Genomic DNA, 14228 nt, shown 5'->3' on the forward strand with positions numbered 1-14228 from the left:
CTTGACTTCCGGAAGGCGTTCGATACAGTACCGCACTGTCGCCTGATAAACAAAGTAAGAGCCTACGGAATATCAGACCAGCTGTGTGGCTGGATTAAAGAGCTTTTAGCAAACAGGACACAGCATGTTATTATCAATGGGGAGACGTCTACAGACGTTAAAGTAACCTCTGGCGTGCCACAGGGGAGTGTTATGGGACCATTGCTTTTCACAATATGTATAAATGGCCTAGTAGATAGTGTCGGAAGTTCCATGCGGCTTTTCGCGGATGATGCTGTAGTATACAGAAAAGTTGCAGCATTAGAAAATTATAGCGAAATGCAGGAAGATCTGCAGCGGATAGGCACTTGGTGCAGGGAGTGGCAACTGACCCTTAACATAGACAAATGTAATGTATTGCGAATACATAGAAAGAAGGATCCTTTATTGTATGATTATATGATAGCGGAACAAACACTGGTAGCAGTTACTTCTGTAAAATATCTAGGAGTATGCGTGCGGAACGATTTGAAGTGGAATGATCATATAAAATTAATTGTTGGTAAGGCGAGTACCAGGCTGAGGTTCATTGGGAGAGTCCTTGGAAAATGTAGTCCATCAACAAAGGAGGTGGCTTAAAAAACACTCGTTCGACCTATACTTGAGTATTGCTCATCAGTGCGGGATCCGTACCAGGTCGGGTTGACGGAGGAGATAGAGAAGATCCAAAGAAGAGCGGCGCGTTTCGTCACAGAGTGGTAGCGTTACGGAGATGTTTAACAGAACTCAAGTGGCAGACTCTGCAAGAGAGGCGCTCTGCATCGCGGTGTAGCTTGCTCGCCAGGTTTCGAGAGGGTGCGTTTCTGGATGAGATAGCGAATATATTGCTTCCCCCTACTTATACCTCCCGAGAAGATCACGAATGTAAAATTAGAGATATTAGAGCGCGCACGGAGGTTTTCAGACACTCGTTCTTCCCGCGAACCATACGCGACTTGAACAGGAAATGGAGGTAATGACCGTGGCACGTAAAGTGCCCTCCGCCACACACCGTTGGGTGGCTTGCGGAGTATAAATGTAGATGTAGATGTAGACGAAACAGCGACGTCATCGGTCTCATCGGATTATGGAAGGTTGGGGAAGGAAGTCGGCCGTTCCCTGTCAAAGGAACCATCCCTGCATTTGCCTGAAGCGATTTAGGGCAATCACGGAAAACCTAAATCAGGATGGCCGGGCGCGGTATTGAACTGTCGTCCTCTCGATTGCGAGTCCAGAGTGATAACCACTGCGCTACCTCGCTCGGTGAGAAATTGAGAGCAGTCGCGTTCGCGTATAGTTATCAGTGTTAAAGGACAAGCAATACTGCGTGAAATAACCACAGAAATCAATGTGGGACGTGCGACGAACGTATCCGTTGGGTCAATGGGGCGAAATATGGCAGTAATGGGCTATGCCAGTTTACGAACGACGCGAGTGACTTTCCTATCAGCACGACATGGCCTGCAGCGCCCCGTCTGGGTTCGTGACCGTGTCGGTTGGACCCTAAACGACTTGGAAATCGTGACCTAGTGAGATGATCCCAGATTTTTCAAATGTGTGTGAAATCTTATGGGACTTAGCTGGTAAGGTCATCAGTCACTAAGCTTACACACTACTTAACCTTAATTATCCTAAGGACAAACACACACACCCATGCCCGACGGAGGACCCGAACCTCCTCCGGGAGCAGCCGCACAGTCCATGACTGCAGCGCCTTTACACCGCTCGGCTAATACCGCGCGGCTGAGCCCATATTTCAGCTGATAGTAGGACTCGAGTGTGGCCAGGGATCCAAGTTGTCAACAAGACATTGTTTAAGCTGGTGGTGGCTCCATAATGTGTTTATATAGAATGGACTGGGTCCTCCGCTCCAACGGAACCGACTATTGAATGAAAATTGTTGTTATTTTCAGCTACTTGGGAACCATTTGCAGCCATTCATGGACTTCATGACAGGACGCCTTGTCACCACGCCGCAATCGTTTACAGCTAGTTTGAGGAACATTCTGGACGATTCCAGCAAATGATTTGGCCATCCAAACTGCTTGGCATGAATCCCATCGAACATTTATGGGACGTATTCGAGTGGAACGTATTCGAGAGGTCAGTTCGTGTACAAAATCCTTCACCGGGAACACGTTCGCAATTACAAACGGCTGTAGTCGCAGCATGGCTAGGTATTTCTGCAGGGAAATTGCAACAACGTGTTCAGTCCATGTCACGTTGAATTGCTGCACTACGCCGGGCGAAACGAGGTGCGACACGATATTAGGAGATCATGTCCGTTATAGTTATGCAGGCTGTTATGCCGTGGTCGGTTGATGACTTCGGTGTTGTTTCCCAGCGTTTCGTTCCCGTCTGCGGGAGACATCTTCAAGGGCGTCTGTAGCTCGATGGAAGGTCCAACACACCCACTGGCTCGCTACTGACTGCCGCTAAATTCCGTGTCCGCGTGCTCCCTCGCCGCGGCGTGACGTCACGTGTTTTGGAAACGTCAGTGCAATTGGCCGCTGTCCGTTGCCGTCGATGGCCGTTGCCATCACCCAGTAGTGGACGGGTGGTACACATCTTCTTTAACACCGGTGTGGTGTGTGCACTGTAAGACCTTCGGTACACACACCATCAGATTATTTGACTTGTCGCTCTAGCAAAGTAGGCGAGTGTCAGCAATATGTGTCGTGGTCGTATCGTGGTGTGTTTATCTTCTGCCGTTAGGTCAGACGATAGAAATGCCACTTGCACGCTTAGAGTAGCAGATTGACAGTGACCAACTGTAAACACAAAATGTTAATTTTCACACACATTTATTAAAATAATAAAAAGCATAAACCTTATGTAACTTGATTCTGGTTGCTGTTTACAATTGACAATCTGAAGTTCCTTTGGTATTGGTATGTTAACCTTATTGTCACATATCGCTGATACTTGACAGAGTGTCTATACATTTCTCTTCATGGCTATGTACAGGAATATGATAATCGTATTAGGCGCAGACTGAAACTTGACTACAGACAAATGCAGACTAATGCAGACTGACTAATCGGAGGTCTGTACACTCGTTATAATACCTCGAACGTTCAGGTATCACTGCACGTGTGTGATCCGCGAGGAGAAAAGGTTCTACGTTAGCAGCAATCTCATTGGCTGCGTTACATATTAATACGCGGATCGGCGGAAGCAGAATTTGGTCTGTCGCTAAGGCAGCGCCATCTCGTAGTGCGGAGACGGACGAGCGCTGCGCCTGCGCTGTTGTGCTTAGCAGGGCGCGCTCTAGTGGGAAAGTTATGTATGCACTGACTACGCGGAACTATGTACACAACAACCAGCATCCATATGCCGTTTAATTTCACGCCCTCCTCCTTTCGATTGAAATTATTAGGGTGTTTAGCGATTTCGATTGCCTCCCTGTAGAGCCTTTGATAATATCCTCGAAATGAATATGATGGTTCCCTGGCTGGAAAGCATGCTCCGCAACAGCATACCGTGACATAGCAGCCCAGGTAATGGACATGAGATTTCTGGCTGTGAAACTCTACATTTTGATATTAGAAGATGCCTGAAGACTTCTGTCACCTCAGTGTAATTTAAAAACAATTTACTATTTTTTAAATTTCTTTTTGGTGTGGGGATAAAATACCACGCCCCCCAAACCCTTGGCATCTTACGGAAAATGCCTCGGTATTGCTAGTGTTGAATGTTGAGAAGTGCGCGAGACTGTAACAAATCCGCGGTCCGTGTTGCAGGCAAGTTCCGGCTGGAGTTCAGGCGGCTGTTCTGGAAGTGCGCGTACGGCGGCGGCGGCCGCTACTCGCCGGCGCCCGCGCCGCTGGTGCTGCGCCGCGGCGGCGCCCGCCTCCGCGTCTCGGCGTCGGTGGCGGCGACGGCGACGGCGTGCCCCTCGGCCACCGGCTCCGGGCTCGAGATGCGCTCGCTGTACCGGCCGGCCGCCTGACACCCCCCGCCGCGGCGCGTCGTGCTGCAGAGCTGGGGCGCGTGCGCCGCCGACCGGCCGCCTCTCCAGCACCCGCACCGCTTCACGTGGGCCACCTCCGCCTCCGCCGGCTCCGTGCAGTACGAGTAGCGCCGGAGGGGCGCCGCCCACTCTCCTGCGCTGTAGCGTCCGGGAACTGTAGAGCAGGCGGGCGTCAACCTAACTGAGAGAAATTTATCGCCGTGGATAGAAACTTACAAGAAACTGGGTCGGCTGAAATAAGCTGGCCTTCACGATCACAACATTCTACGCTGTACTTAACCCTTTAAGTGCTTGTGACGTAAGTACCTGTTGAACTGAGCACACTGATCGCTATGTAACTGGGTTTTCTCTATTGATGCTAGTCAATTGTCAGGATGGGAATTACTGCATAGGGCATTTGATTCTAAAGCATTATGTCAGGGTGAAAAAACACTAAATGAATTACTTTTTCTCTGGCTCGGTTATGAGGTAGAATGAAACAGTATTTTTACATAAGATAACTTTAATTGAAGATTTGTACAACGGTTTTCTTACTGGATTGTTCTGTCTGGGAGAGCGGCAGCTGTGCCTTTCTGCGTGAGCGGCGGCGTCTGATTACGCCTGGCGGTGTATATGTCGTGTTGCTGTTTCGCCCAGTTGACTGGAGACGCGCATCGCGATGTGGCCCGTTTAATTATTGAGAACGAAGTCGTGAATCGGATGGTGATACCTTGGATGTGGCGTCCCAGTGTTTCTCTTCTCTAAGAGGCCGCGTCTCTTGTGCGTCGGCCAGCAGAGCGGCGCGGCGAGGCAAGGCCAGTGTCCCGGACTCGAACAATGGACTCCAGCTTGCCAGTCTTCGGCTGTCAGATCTTCATCAAAGCTCACAGATGACTGCTGATGTGAGGCCGTCTCCTTCCGGTCCTCACGAGTCACCTGGGTACGTAACAATCAGTCTTCAAATACCTTCTGACTTCTGTCTACTGGCGGTGAGGCTGCTGCTTGCTATTCCATTACAGCGACGAATTTGGTGCTTCTGTGTACGATGTAATCTCTTCCTGCATGACGGTCTTCAGCACCGAAACTGAACTGAAAACTACTCCTCTCGGGCCCACTGCGTCTCGCGTATTTATTCACTTCAGTTCACTGGAGGTGAACGACTTCACGGTCATTGCCTCTTCTGCCACGTTGAAAGGCTTCTCGAAGAATTTTCTTAACGTCGGTAATTGGCTCTTGGAATGTAGGCGAGGGCCTTTGATCACATGTGACAACTGAGAAACACGTGAGCCGGTCATTGCCTCTTCTGTCACGTTGAAAAGCTCCAAGAACCTTCTTAACGTCGGTCACTGGCTCGTGAAATGTAGACGAGGGCCTGTGATCACATGTGACAATTGAGAATCACGTGAGCCGGTCGGGCGATGCCCTGACGGCTGAATCGACAGCGTCCGCTTATGTGGGGAGGGCGATGGCTTCTCTTGAACGTGCTGACTTCACGGTCATTGGCTCTTCTGTCACTGATCCTCTGCCCGCTGTTTGCCAGTGCGTAATTCTTCTAAACTAAACTAAGTTTTTCATTTATTTTCTAATTTCTACTTCACATTGATTTCACTAATTTATTAACCTATCTTAAGTACCACTCAACAGCTAAATAACAAGAATCCATTTGTTACAAAAATATTAATGAGGCGTTTCCGACATGGCTCGTCACCAGCATATCTTCTGGACATTCCTGATCGGCAAAATTGCGACAGAATGCCATGTAGGAGGTCTGCGAACACAATGCGATTAAGTGAGCATTTCATTAACACTGCTCCAGATCGCTTGGCAATGAGAACCCAATTGCTACACTTTCGCAACCTTTCAGTTAAGCTATACATGATGTTGTACAAACCCTAAGGTTGCTTATTCGAGGAGTGCTGCCACGGGATGGTAGGTCCACAACCTCAGTACTGAGGAAATTGTGTAACTTTTTTTTATTTAGACCGTCTCGATTGCAGCAGAATTTTATGTCAGTGCTACTGAGCCGGAAGAGATGGAAAAAAAAATTATTCAGGTTCATGTGGTTTGTGAGGGTTGTAGAGCGGACTTAGTAGATGAAGTCTTACAGCAAACCTACGTTCGGAAATGTACCGTTTGCATGTAAAATAGGTTAACAATACGATCACTTTCAAATCTCTCGCCTCAGCAAACAGAGACGAGCTGACCTGTTCATTTTGATCACAAAACTATTTTGACAACGAAGTCTTCCACGACGGCACTGATGGATAAAACACTCTCGGACTTATTGCCGCGTCAGTTCCCGATGAAACCTCAAACTTTTCATGCTCATGAAAAGTTAAGAGCAACCGAGTAAACTGCTGTTGCGGTGACCTTATGTAGCCCATAGACGGCTTTTGGTTGGTCAGTAATTACGTAATGCTGTCGCAATCGTGTCAACGTCTGCACTGGTGGTGCGACGGTTCCCGTTGTAGCACAAACATCGCGAAGAATGTCTCTGCTTCCTACTGCATCGAAAACTCGTTTCCATGCGCCGCAAAAGATCATATCCTTTGTGATGGTTGACGTTCTTCTCGTACTTTCTTATTTCTATAGACTCCTTACAGAATTTCAATACATAGGACTATGGGAAATTTTTTTTATTTTGTCAAACAATATTTTATATTTTTTTGTAAGGCTGTGGTTAGCAACTGCAGATTTCTCCAGTTCCTGATTTTTTATACGCCGTTGATGATCTGCAGAGTGACCAGAAACGGTACTGGTAGAATGGCTGATGTAATTGTTACCACACTCACAAGGGATTTTATACAAGTAAATCCCAAACATCTTAAGGCCGAGATTGTCCTTAACAGGACGTACCATCTCCCCTTAGGTCGTAAAATAGGTCTTACACCTCGTCTTCCCATGACTCACCATATTTTGCTAGCTGCAGGGCCATAGAAAGATATATAATCGGTGGGTCATCACGTGACTGTTCATCATTTTCACTTTTTCTCTTCTTTTAGAATGCCGATTTCATATGACGTGAACCATAGCAGTTCCTATGAAGTACGTCTTCTGAAAAAACGGCTATGGTTTACGTCATATGACGTCATCATTCTACAAGAAGAGAAAAAGTGAAAATATTCAACAGTCACATGATGAGCTATCGATTGTTTTCATTCCTTTCTACGGCGCTACATTCAGCAAAATATATAGAGTCCTAGGGAGACAACGTATGAACTATTTTCCGACCTTCTAACGAGATAAAGGAGATGCAACACCAAGTTAAGGACAGATTCTGCATGAGGATCGCTGTGAGTGCTGAAGCAATCACATCAGCCTATCCATCCGTACCATTTCTGTCCGCTGGATAGAAAATCAACGCCATATTAAAAATTGAGAATTGGGCGAATCTGCAATTGCTGAGCACAGGTTTATGAAAAGATACAAAATGCTATTTGACGAAACAAAAGTTATGGACAATGGTTCTACATATTGGATACTACAATTAAAGAGTCTGTAGAGATAAGAATGTGCGGGAAGAACTTCAGCCGCTTCAATCGAAGCGAGTCCTCGATGCAGAGAGCGATCAGAGACATTATTCGCTACTACTGGAGCAGTGGCACCTCCAGCGCAGACGTTGACACCATCTACGACAGCATTATGTAATTACCGACCAATCAGAAGCCTTCTGTGGGCTACATAAGGCCACCACAACACTAGTTTAGGTTGCCTGTTGCTCCTGATTAAGACGACGCAAGTAATCGTACAAAGCTTAAGGTTTTGCGCTGAAATGACGTGACAAGAAGTCCGGGAATCTTTTATGCATTAAACTTTTTTCACCCCAAAATAATTTCCAAATATGAAGAAAGCAAAAAACGAGAGAAAAAATCATAGAATTGACTGCAGGTAGAAGCCCAGTGTGGCACTTATTCTATAAGGTATTTAGTCAGAGTGTATGGGACGTTGTTGTTGTGGTCTTTAGCTCAAAGACTGGTTTTAAGCAGGTCTCCATGACAGTTTAACTCTGCATAACTACTCCAGCCTACACGAACTTGAATCTGCTTATCCCAGCCATAACTTGCCCCCCCCCCCTCTCTCTCTCTCTCTTTCTCTCTCTATCTCTCCCCCTCTCTCTTCAATTCTTTTCATCAGGAAAGTCGAGTCATAGATTCCTTTTCTTCCAAATTCCCAATTTTAGCATAACTAAACATAATTCAACTCTCGATTACAAACGGAGTAGTTTTCCCAGAGAGAGTGTTTCCATATGTGGTATGTGAAGCATACCTCGGTACGCAGTATGATAGTCCATTCCTATGTTTACATCAAATGAGCGCCTATTGCCTTTCTTCACAGCATCCCACGAAAGTATGAAAACCTTTCGGAGTGAAACACATTTGCTCCAGTCAAATTATTAGCTTCTTTGTTTCCTGCGTCAAGCCTGCGACTTCTTCTTCACTCCTACGGAAGTACCGGCAGTATCCGAAGGCAATGCAAGGGTCCCCTCCCGTAGCTGAGTGGTCAGCGCCTCTGACTGCGATTCTGAGGACACTGGGTCACTTTCCGGGTACTGTCATGGATACTTCCTTGTTGGAGGACTAGTATAGCTTCTCCTCTCTCTTGTGCTGAGAACTGAGGAACTACCAGAATGAAAAAATAGCGGCTTCAACGTCTGTACAACCGACAGCCGCCAGGGGAACGGCTTTCCGACTAGAGCACTGGAAGTGCATGCCTTATCCGCTCGCTGTCGGAAAGACAGAGCGTATAAACTTCGCTCAGCTTAGTAGACATGACCGAGGATGACCGACACTACCTCGCCTATTGACGGAGAGACACCTGCACGTCATGCATAACAGTGCGGTATCTCGCAGATGCGCATAGGCCGCAAAGTTCGATGCCCACAAAAAAAAAAAAAAGGCTGCGACGCGTACGTCACAGCGCGTGACGCTGCAAGTCTTGCCAGTGCTAGCAGCAATCTCTGTCGAGGAACGTGGAACTATTTCAAACAAGGTTAGCAATTCCTGACTGCACATTTAAATGAATGCTGGCACTCGATAACATACGACAAAGGTAGGACCTTTACTGGGATTATTTTCGTTGACATATTGATTTCCCGTGGGCCCTCCAGGGAGCAGAGCGTTCGCGAAGTAAGGCGGGCAAGGCAATTAGGCTTACGTCACACGTTCATTACGGGGCTCTGTATTTCGCTTGGGCCCCGCAAAGTCGCAGTGTGCACAAGCTCGATGCTGTTCAATCGGACTGGGGCTTCATAGCTAACCGCCATGTTCCCTTTGGGTGTCAAGCGCTCGTTAGGTCGCAGTCGGAGTTTTCTCCCGCCTGGAAGTAAATCAGACCTGAAACACGTTAATAGCGACCGATGGGGATCAACTGCCGCTCACTTAGGTTGGCAAACGGATGTAGTTTTCTAGTGCTGACCACATGCACCTCCATCCTGCATACGAATGACGCCGTATGACAAACATGTCACAGTGGCCAGTCAGTTTAGTTGTAGTTAGTACATCAGTTAGAAATTTTTACTTGTCAGGTAACCAAATTCGTTAATTAACCAGCACTACCCCATATGTAAGTATGATCGGTATGTGAGGGTGCTACATAGCGCTTGTTGACATTCCATTTACATATGAAACCTTACCGGAGTCACATATTTCATACGAACTCATAGAACGTTTCCATGGTTTCTCCAATAGCTTGAACTGAATACTGGCGTTGTTTACTTGAAAGGGCGCTGCCGGATTCCTTATTCAGTCTTCTCCATTTCGAGCTTGTCCTCCTTCCCTAATGGCCTTGTCATCGACAGAAAAATCCCAGTCTTCCTTCTTTGCTTTGCCACGATCCTCTGAAGTGGTTCACAAGATTGGAAAAGATATAATATATGATTGAAAGGCATAGTTTCCGTCAATGTGAGAGCAGCTTTCAGTTTCCCATTTTCATTGCTTCTTCGGTACAGTATCAGCAACAAGGGCATGGTTACTGAATGTACACATGACAATTCGACTTCAAACTCTTCTCTGTCACATCGTTTCAACTTGTGGCAGTTTAACGCACGTATTTCACTAAAGAGCAGTAATAAAGAATCTGTCTGTTACTATTAAATATAAATTACTCACCTGCGAAGAAACGACATGACAAGACGGGAGGCGGCTGTTACCTCTCGATTTCTACGAAGGCAAGTGTGAGAACTTCTGTGATGTACGCAGTGGAGGGCCACCGAGGGACTGAAGCTGTAAGACGAGCAGTGAGACAGGTCTGGGTATCTCTGTGACTAATGAATTTCCCATCAAACACAAGACAGAAAGAGGTGGCTGGGTGGGTAATACGCTGAACTTGCATTCGAGAGGATGGCATCAATTTTTTGTCTATTTATACCTGCTATGCGTTCTACGCTCTTGCAGTTTTCTTCATGGGAATTTATTGCTATTTATTATTATTTGTACCACGTATACATGACGCATATTTGGCAGGCATCAATGAAAATAAATGGTAGAGTGTGGACTTGCAAAGGTAACGAAAATGAACTCCATACCACGTGGCTCCGTAATTTGCTGAATGGGTTCTCCTTTGGGAGGAGCGTGTTTCAAATCCCCGTCATGCCCTTCCCATTCATGTTCTCCGTGGTTTCCGTAGTTCGACTAAGTCACTTAACCGCATGGCTGCAATCAAAGAGTCACGGTCTACTTCCTTCCCCCATCAGACATTGTGCTCGGTAAACTTGTCTACGACGGAATGATGAACCCCTATTTTATTTTCAAAGGTAGGAGTCCCAGTTCGAGTTCCATTCCAGCATCCAGTTTCAGGCAGATTCTTTTCATCTCACGCTCAAATGCGCAGTGAATTTCTGAAAAGCGTACTGATTAATTACTAAAATCTACTCCGTTTTCAAGCGGAGTCAATTCGAATAAAAAACCGAGAAGATTTTATTCAGACATGCCTCTATGAAAGACTCCGAGGACACATACTGCTTAATGTCATGCAAGTGGCAATTCAGGAAATAGAGCGTTTTTAATACAGCACTGATAATTCCATAACAGCAAGTCGTTAGTAGGTTGAGAAACCATCTGCTATATTTAGGTGCATTAGGCACGTTCGTTTTACTTCATGTTCGCGATACGTGAAATGATTATGTAAATGTGGCATGTTTTAGAAGCAGTTATTATCTATAAATATTTAGCGACACTAATACCGCACGGTTTTGATAATTTTTACACATCACCTCCTGTACACCTGAACCTCACCCTTGAAACTTTTAGGTTTGCTTTGTCCAAACAGTACTTGCTTCCAATTAGTCGCTTGTACAAAGCGTGTTCGATGGAAATTGTTCCAACCGCGCCAGAGCTGTGGTTACATGTTACCATTTTACCATCCCCAACCCTCAAAAATAAGGATGCCTGTAATTTTCTTCTGAAATACTGTCTTGTGTGTACGAAGATTTGTTGAAATTGCTCTTGGAATTCCAGAGCTATATTGGAAACCACACAGACACACACACACACACACACACACACACACACACACACACACACACACACACACACACCTGTGTATGTGTGTGTGTGTGTGTGTGTGTGTGTGTGTTTGTGTACACACATCCATTTTTATGCAAATACCATTGCCTGTAGTTGATCCAGAGCTCAGTACCATTCCCGTGTTTATAAGATATTATAAGATACTTTTATTGCAGTTTCAGAAGTACACATATTTCGCTTAATGCTACCAATATTTATTCGTACCCTTCACTTAGTCCCTGGCGATGTTGATGGAGGCAGTCACCGAAAGCTTGGGACGTTATTCGAATGTGACATGGCAAACGAAAAGTTTTTATCCAAGGACTCAATTGCGAAAGACTTCGTAACTATTCCAGATACCTCATTCAAAAATTGACAAGCGCTAAAAATTGATATTGAACATAAATTCCGTGTCCAAGACATAAGAATAAAAGGTTTTGTGAAATAAACCATACTCGGTACAATCGTAGTTTCCACGCTAGGTTTCCATTTCAGTAGACATTTTGTATGATGTAGGAAACTAAATGAACAACTTGGTAAGTTACAGAGTGCTTAATTTAATATTTGTGTTTAGAAAAGCATTTTTTTGTGTCATCAGTGTTCTGACTGGTTGACATGGCCCGCCACGAATTCCTCTCCTTTGCTAACCTCTTCATCTCAGAGTAGGACTTGCAACCTATGTCACCAATTATTTACTCGATGTATTTCAATCTCTGTCTTCCTCTAGACTTTTTGCCCTCTACAGCTCCCTATAGTACCAAGTAAGTCATTCCCTGGTGTCTTAACAGATGTCGTATCATCCTGTCTCTTCTCCTTATCAGTGTTTCCCCATATTCCTTTCCTCTCCGATTCTGCGCAGAACCTCCTCATTCCTTACTTTATCAGTCCACCTAATTTTCAAAATTCGTCTGTAGCACCACATCTCAAATGCTTCGATTCTCTTCTGTTCCGGTTTTCCCACGTCCATGTTTGACTACTATACAATTCTGTACTCCAGACGAACACTCTCAGAAATTTCTTCCTCAAATTAAGGCCGATATTTGATATTGGTAGACTTCTCTTGGCCAGGAATTCCCTTTTTGCTATTGCTAGTCTTCTTTTGATGTCCTCCTTGCTCCGTTCGTCATTAGTTATTTCACTGCCTACGTAGCAGAATTCCTTAACTTCATCTACTTCGTGACCATCAATCCTGATGTTAAGTTTTTAGCTGTTCTCATTTCTGCTACTTCTCATTACCTTCCTCTTTCTGCGATTAACTCTCAATCCATACTCTGTACTCATTAGACTGTTCATTCCGTTCGGCAGATCATGTAATTCTTCTTCACTTTCACTCAGGATAGTATAATATCCACTAAAAGCTGATCCTCAGACGGCGTTCAGAACAGTAAACTTCTTAAATTTATGACAGCAAATTATTAACTAAGTTCTAAGACGTGGTGCGTTAAATAGTGAAACAGTGTAGAAGCATACCACATCCTTGAAATTTTCAGGCAGATTAAATGTGTGTGCCGGACTGGGACTTGAGCGCTAAACTTCGGCTTTCACTTGCCGTTAGCGACAGCATTTTTCAATCACAGCTCCCGGACCCTCCCTTTTTCCTCATTACCAGCTTCCACGCTCCACGTTCTTAGACGTTTTCCTGAAAAATTCTAATTTCCAAGAACACTGAACGAAAGTACTGTTAGCAGTGGGAGTCACTATACTCAGTTGTGATGTTTAAGTTCTGTTTAGATAGGGAAACTATTGGAGATAGTCTCCAGGATATGATTTTAACCCATTTTTTAAAAATTGTGTTAGATAAATCAAATCCGTAGTTATTGTTACGTCTAATACGAATACATCAACAAATTCCTTATAATTTTTACTTTTTGAAGTTTGTAATCCACATTGTCTTTGAGAAATGGAATGTGCAGTGGCAGCATTTCTAGTTACTGATTTGTGTGCTTTGAGTTTATGAACGGTGGTAAAATTTGTGTTTGCTACACAAGTGGACTGTTTGTAAACACTACATATTTCCTAAAAGTAACGAACACGAAAGCAAACGTTTTCTGTGTGGGCTACTATACCATATCAAACACGCCTTGTGTAAACAATGGAATATAAAACAAAAGTGTTTCTAACGAAATAGTGACTTACATTATTTTCAGACTGTCAATCCTAAGGGCCCGGGTTCGATTCCCGGCTGGGTCGGAAATTTTCTCCGCTCAGGGACTGGGTGTTGTGTTGTCCTAATCACCATCATTTCATCGTCATCGACGCGCAGGTCGCCGAAGTGGCGTCAAATCGAAAGACCTGCACCAGGCGAACGGTCTACCCGACGGGAGGCCCTAGCCACACGACATTTCCATTTATATCGGAAACAAAAACGAATCAATATTCTGATTCTCCTTCAGCGAAGGAGAACACAAACTTTGAGGTGTTCAGGGGTTCACAAAATGTTGTAACTGATAGTTAACATCGTTCGTGACATCCTATCAGATACATTCGTTGATGTTGACATCTAACGTGACAAGTTCGAATTGGTTGGGGCTAAATTAAAACAATTAGTAAAAGGACTGTTAATGATTCAAAACACAGAGAGTTCTTGCAGCGTTTAGCTTAAAAATCTTCTCGACGGGATGGAAATTAACAGGACGATTTTTGGCGACGATGTCTTGAATCCATATAAAATTTGTTATTCACTAACAAGAAACGAGTTTGCAGCAGAGTGTTATTCCATTATGCTATCTACCTCAGTACAGTATTTTCTTCAGAAG

At 45.0% G+C, this 14228-nt stretch overlaps 1 protein-coding gene across 1 annotated transcript in view; it reads left to right on the top strand.

Annotated features, from left to right (window-relative positions):
* LOC126417087 (orexin receptor type 2-like) overlaps positions 1-4099 on the top strand; it is a 78210-nt gene extending 74111 nt beyond the window's left edge. Inside the window, exons 6-7 of the mRNA XM_050084981.1 lie at positions 3762-3832; positions 4001-4099. Of these exons, the coding sequence (XP_049940938.1) occupies positions 3762-3832; positions 4001-4099 (170 nt within the window). The remainder of the gene's footprint in view (positions 1-3761; positions 3833-4000) is intronic.
* Positions 4100-14228: the final 10129 nt, after the last annotated feature.

The sequence above is a fragment of the Schistocerca serialis genome, chromosome 8 (genome assembly GCF_023864345.2).
Source record: "Schistocerca serialis cubense isolate TAMUIC-IGC-003099 chromosome 8, iqSchSeri2.2, whole genome shotgun sequence".
NCBI classification, from domain to species: Eukaryota; Metazoa; Arthropoda; class Insecta; order Orthoptera; family Acrididae; genus Schistocerca; species Schistocerca serialis.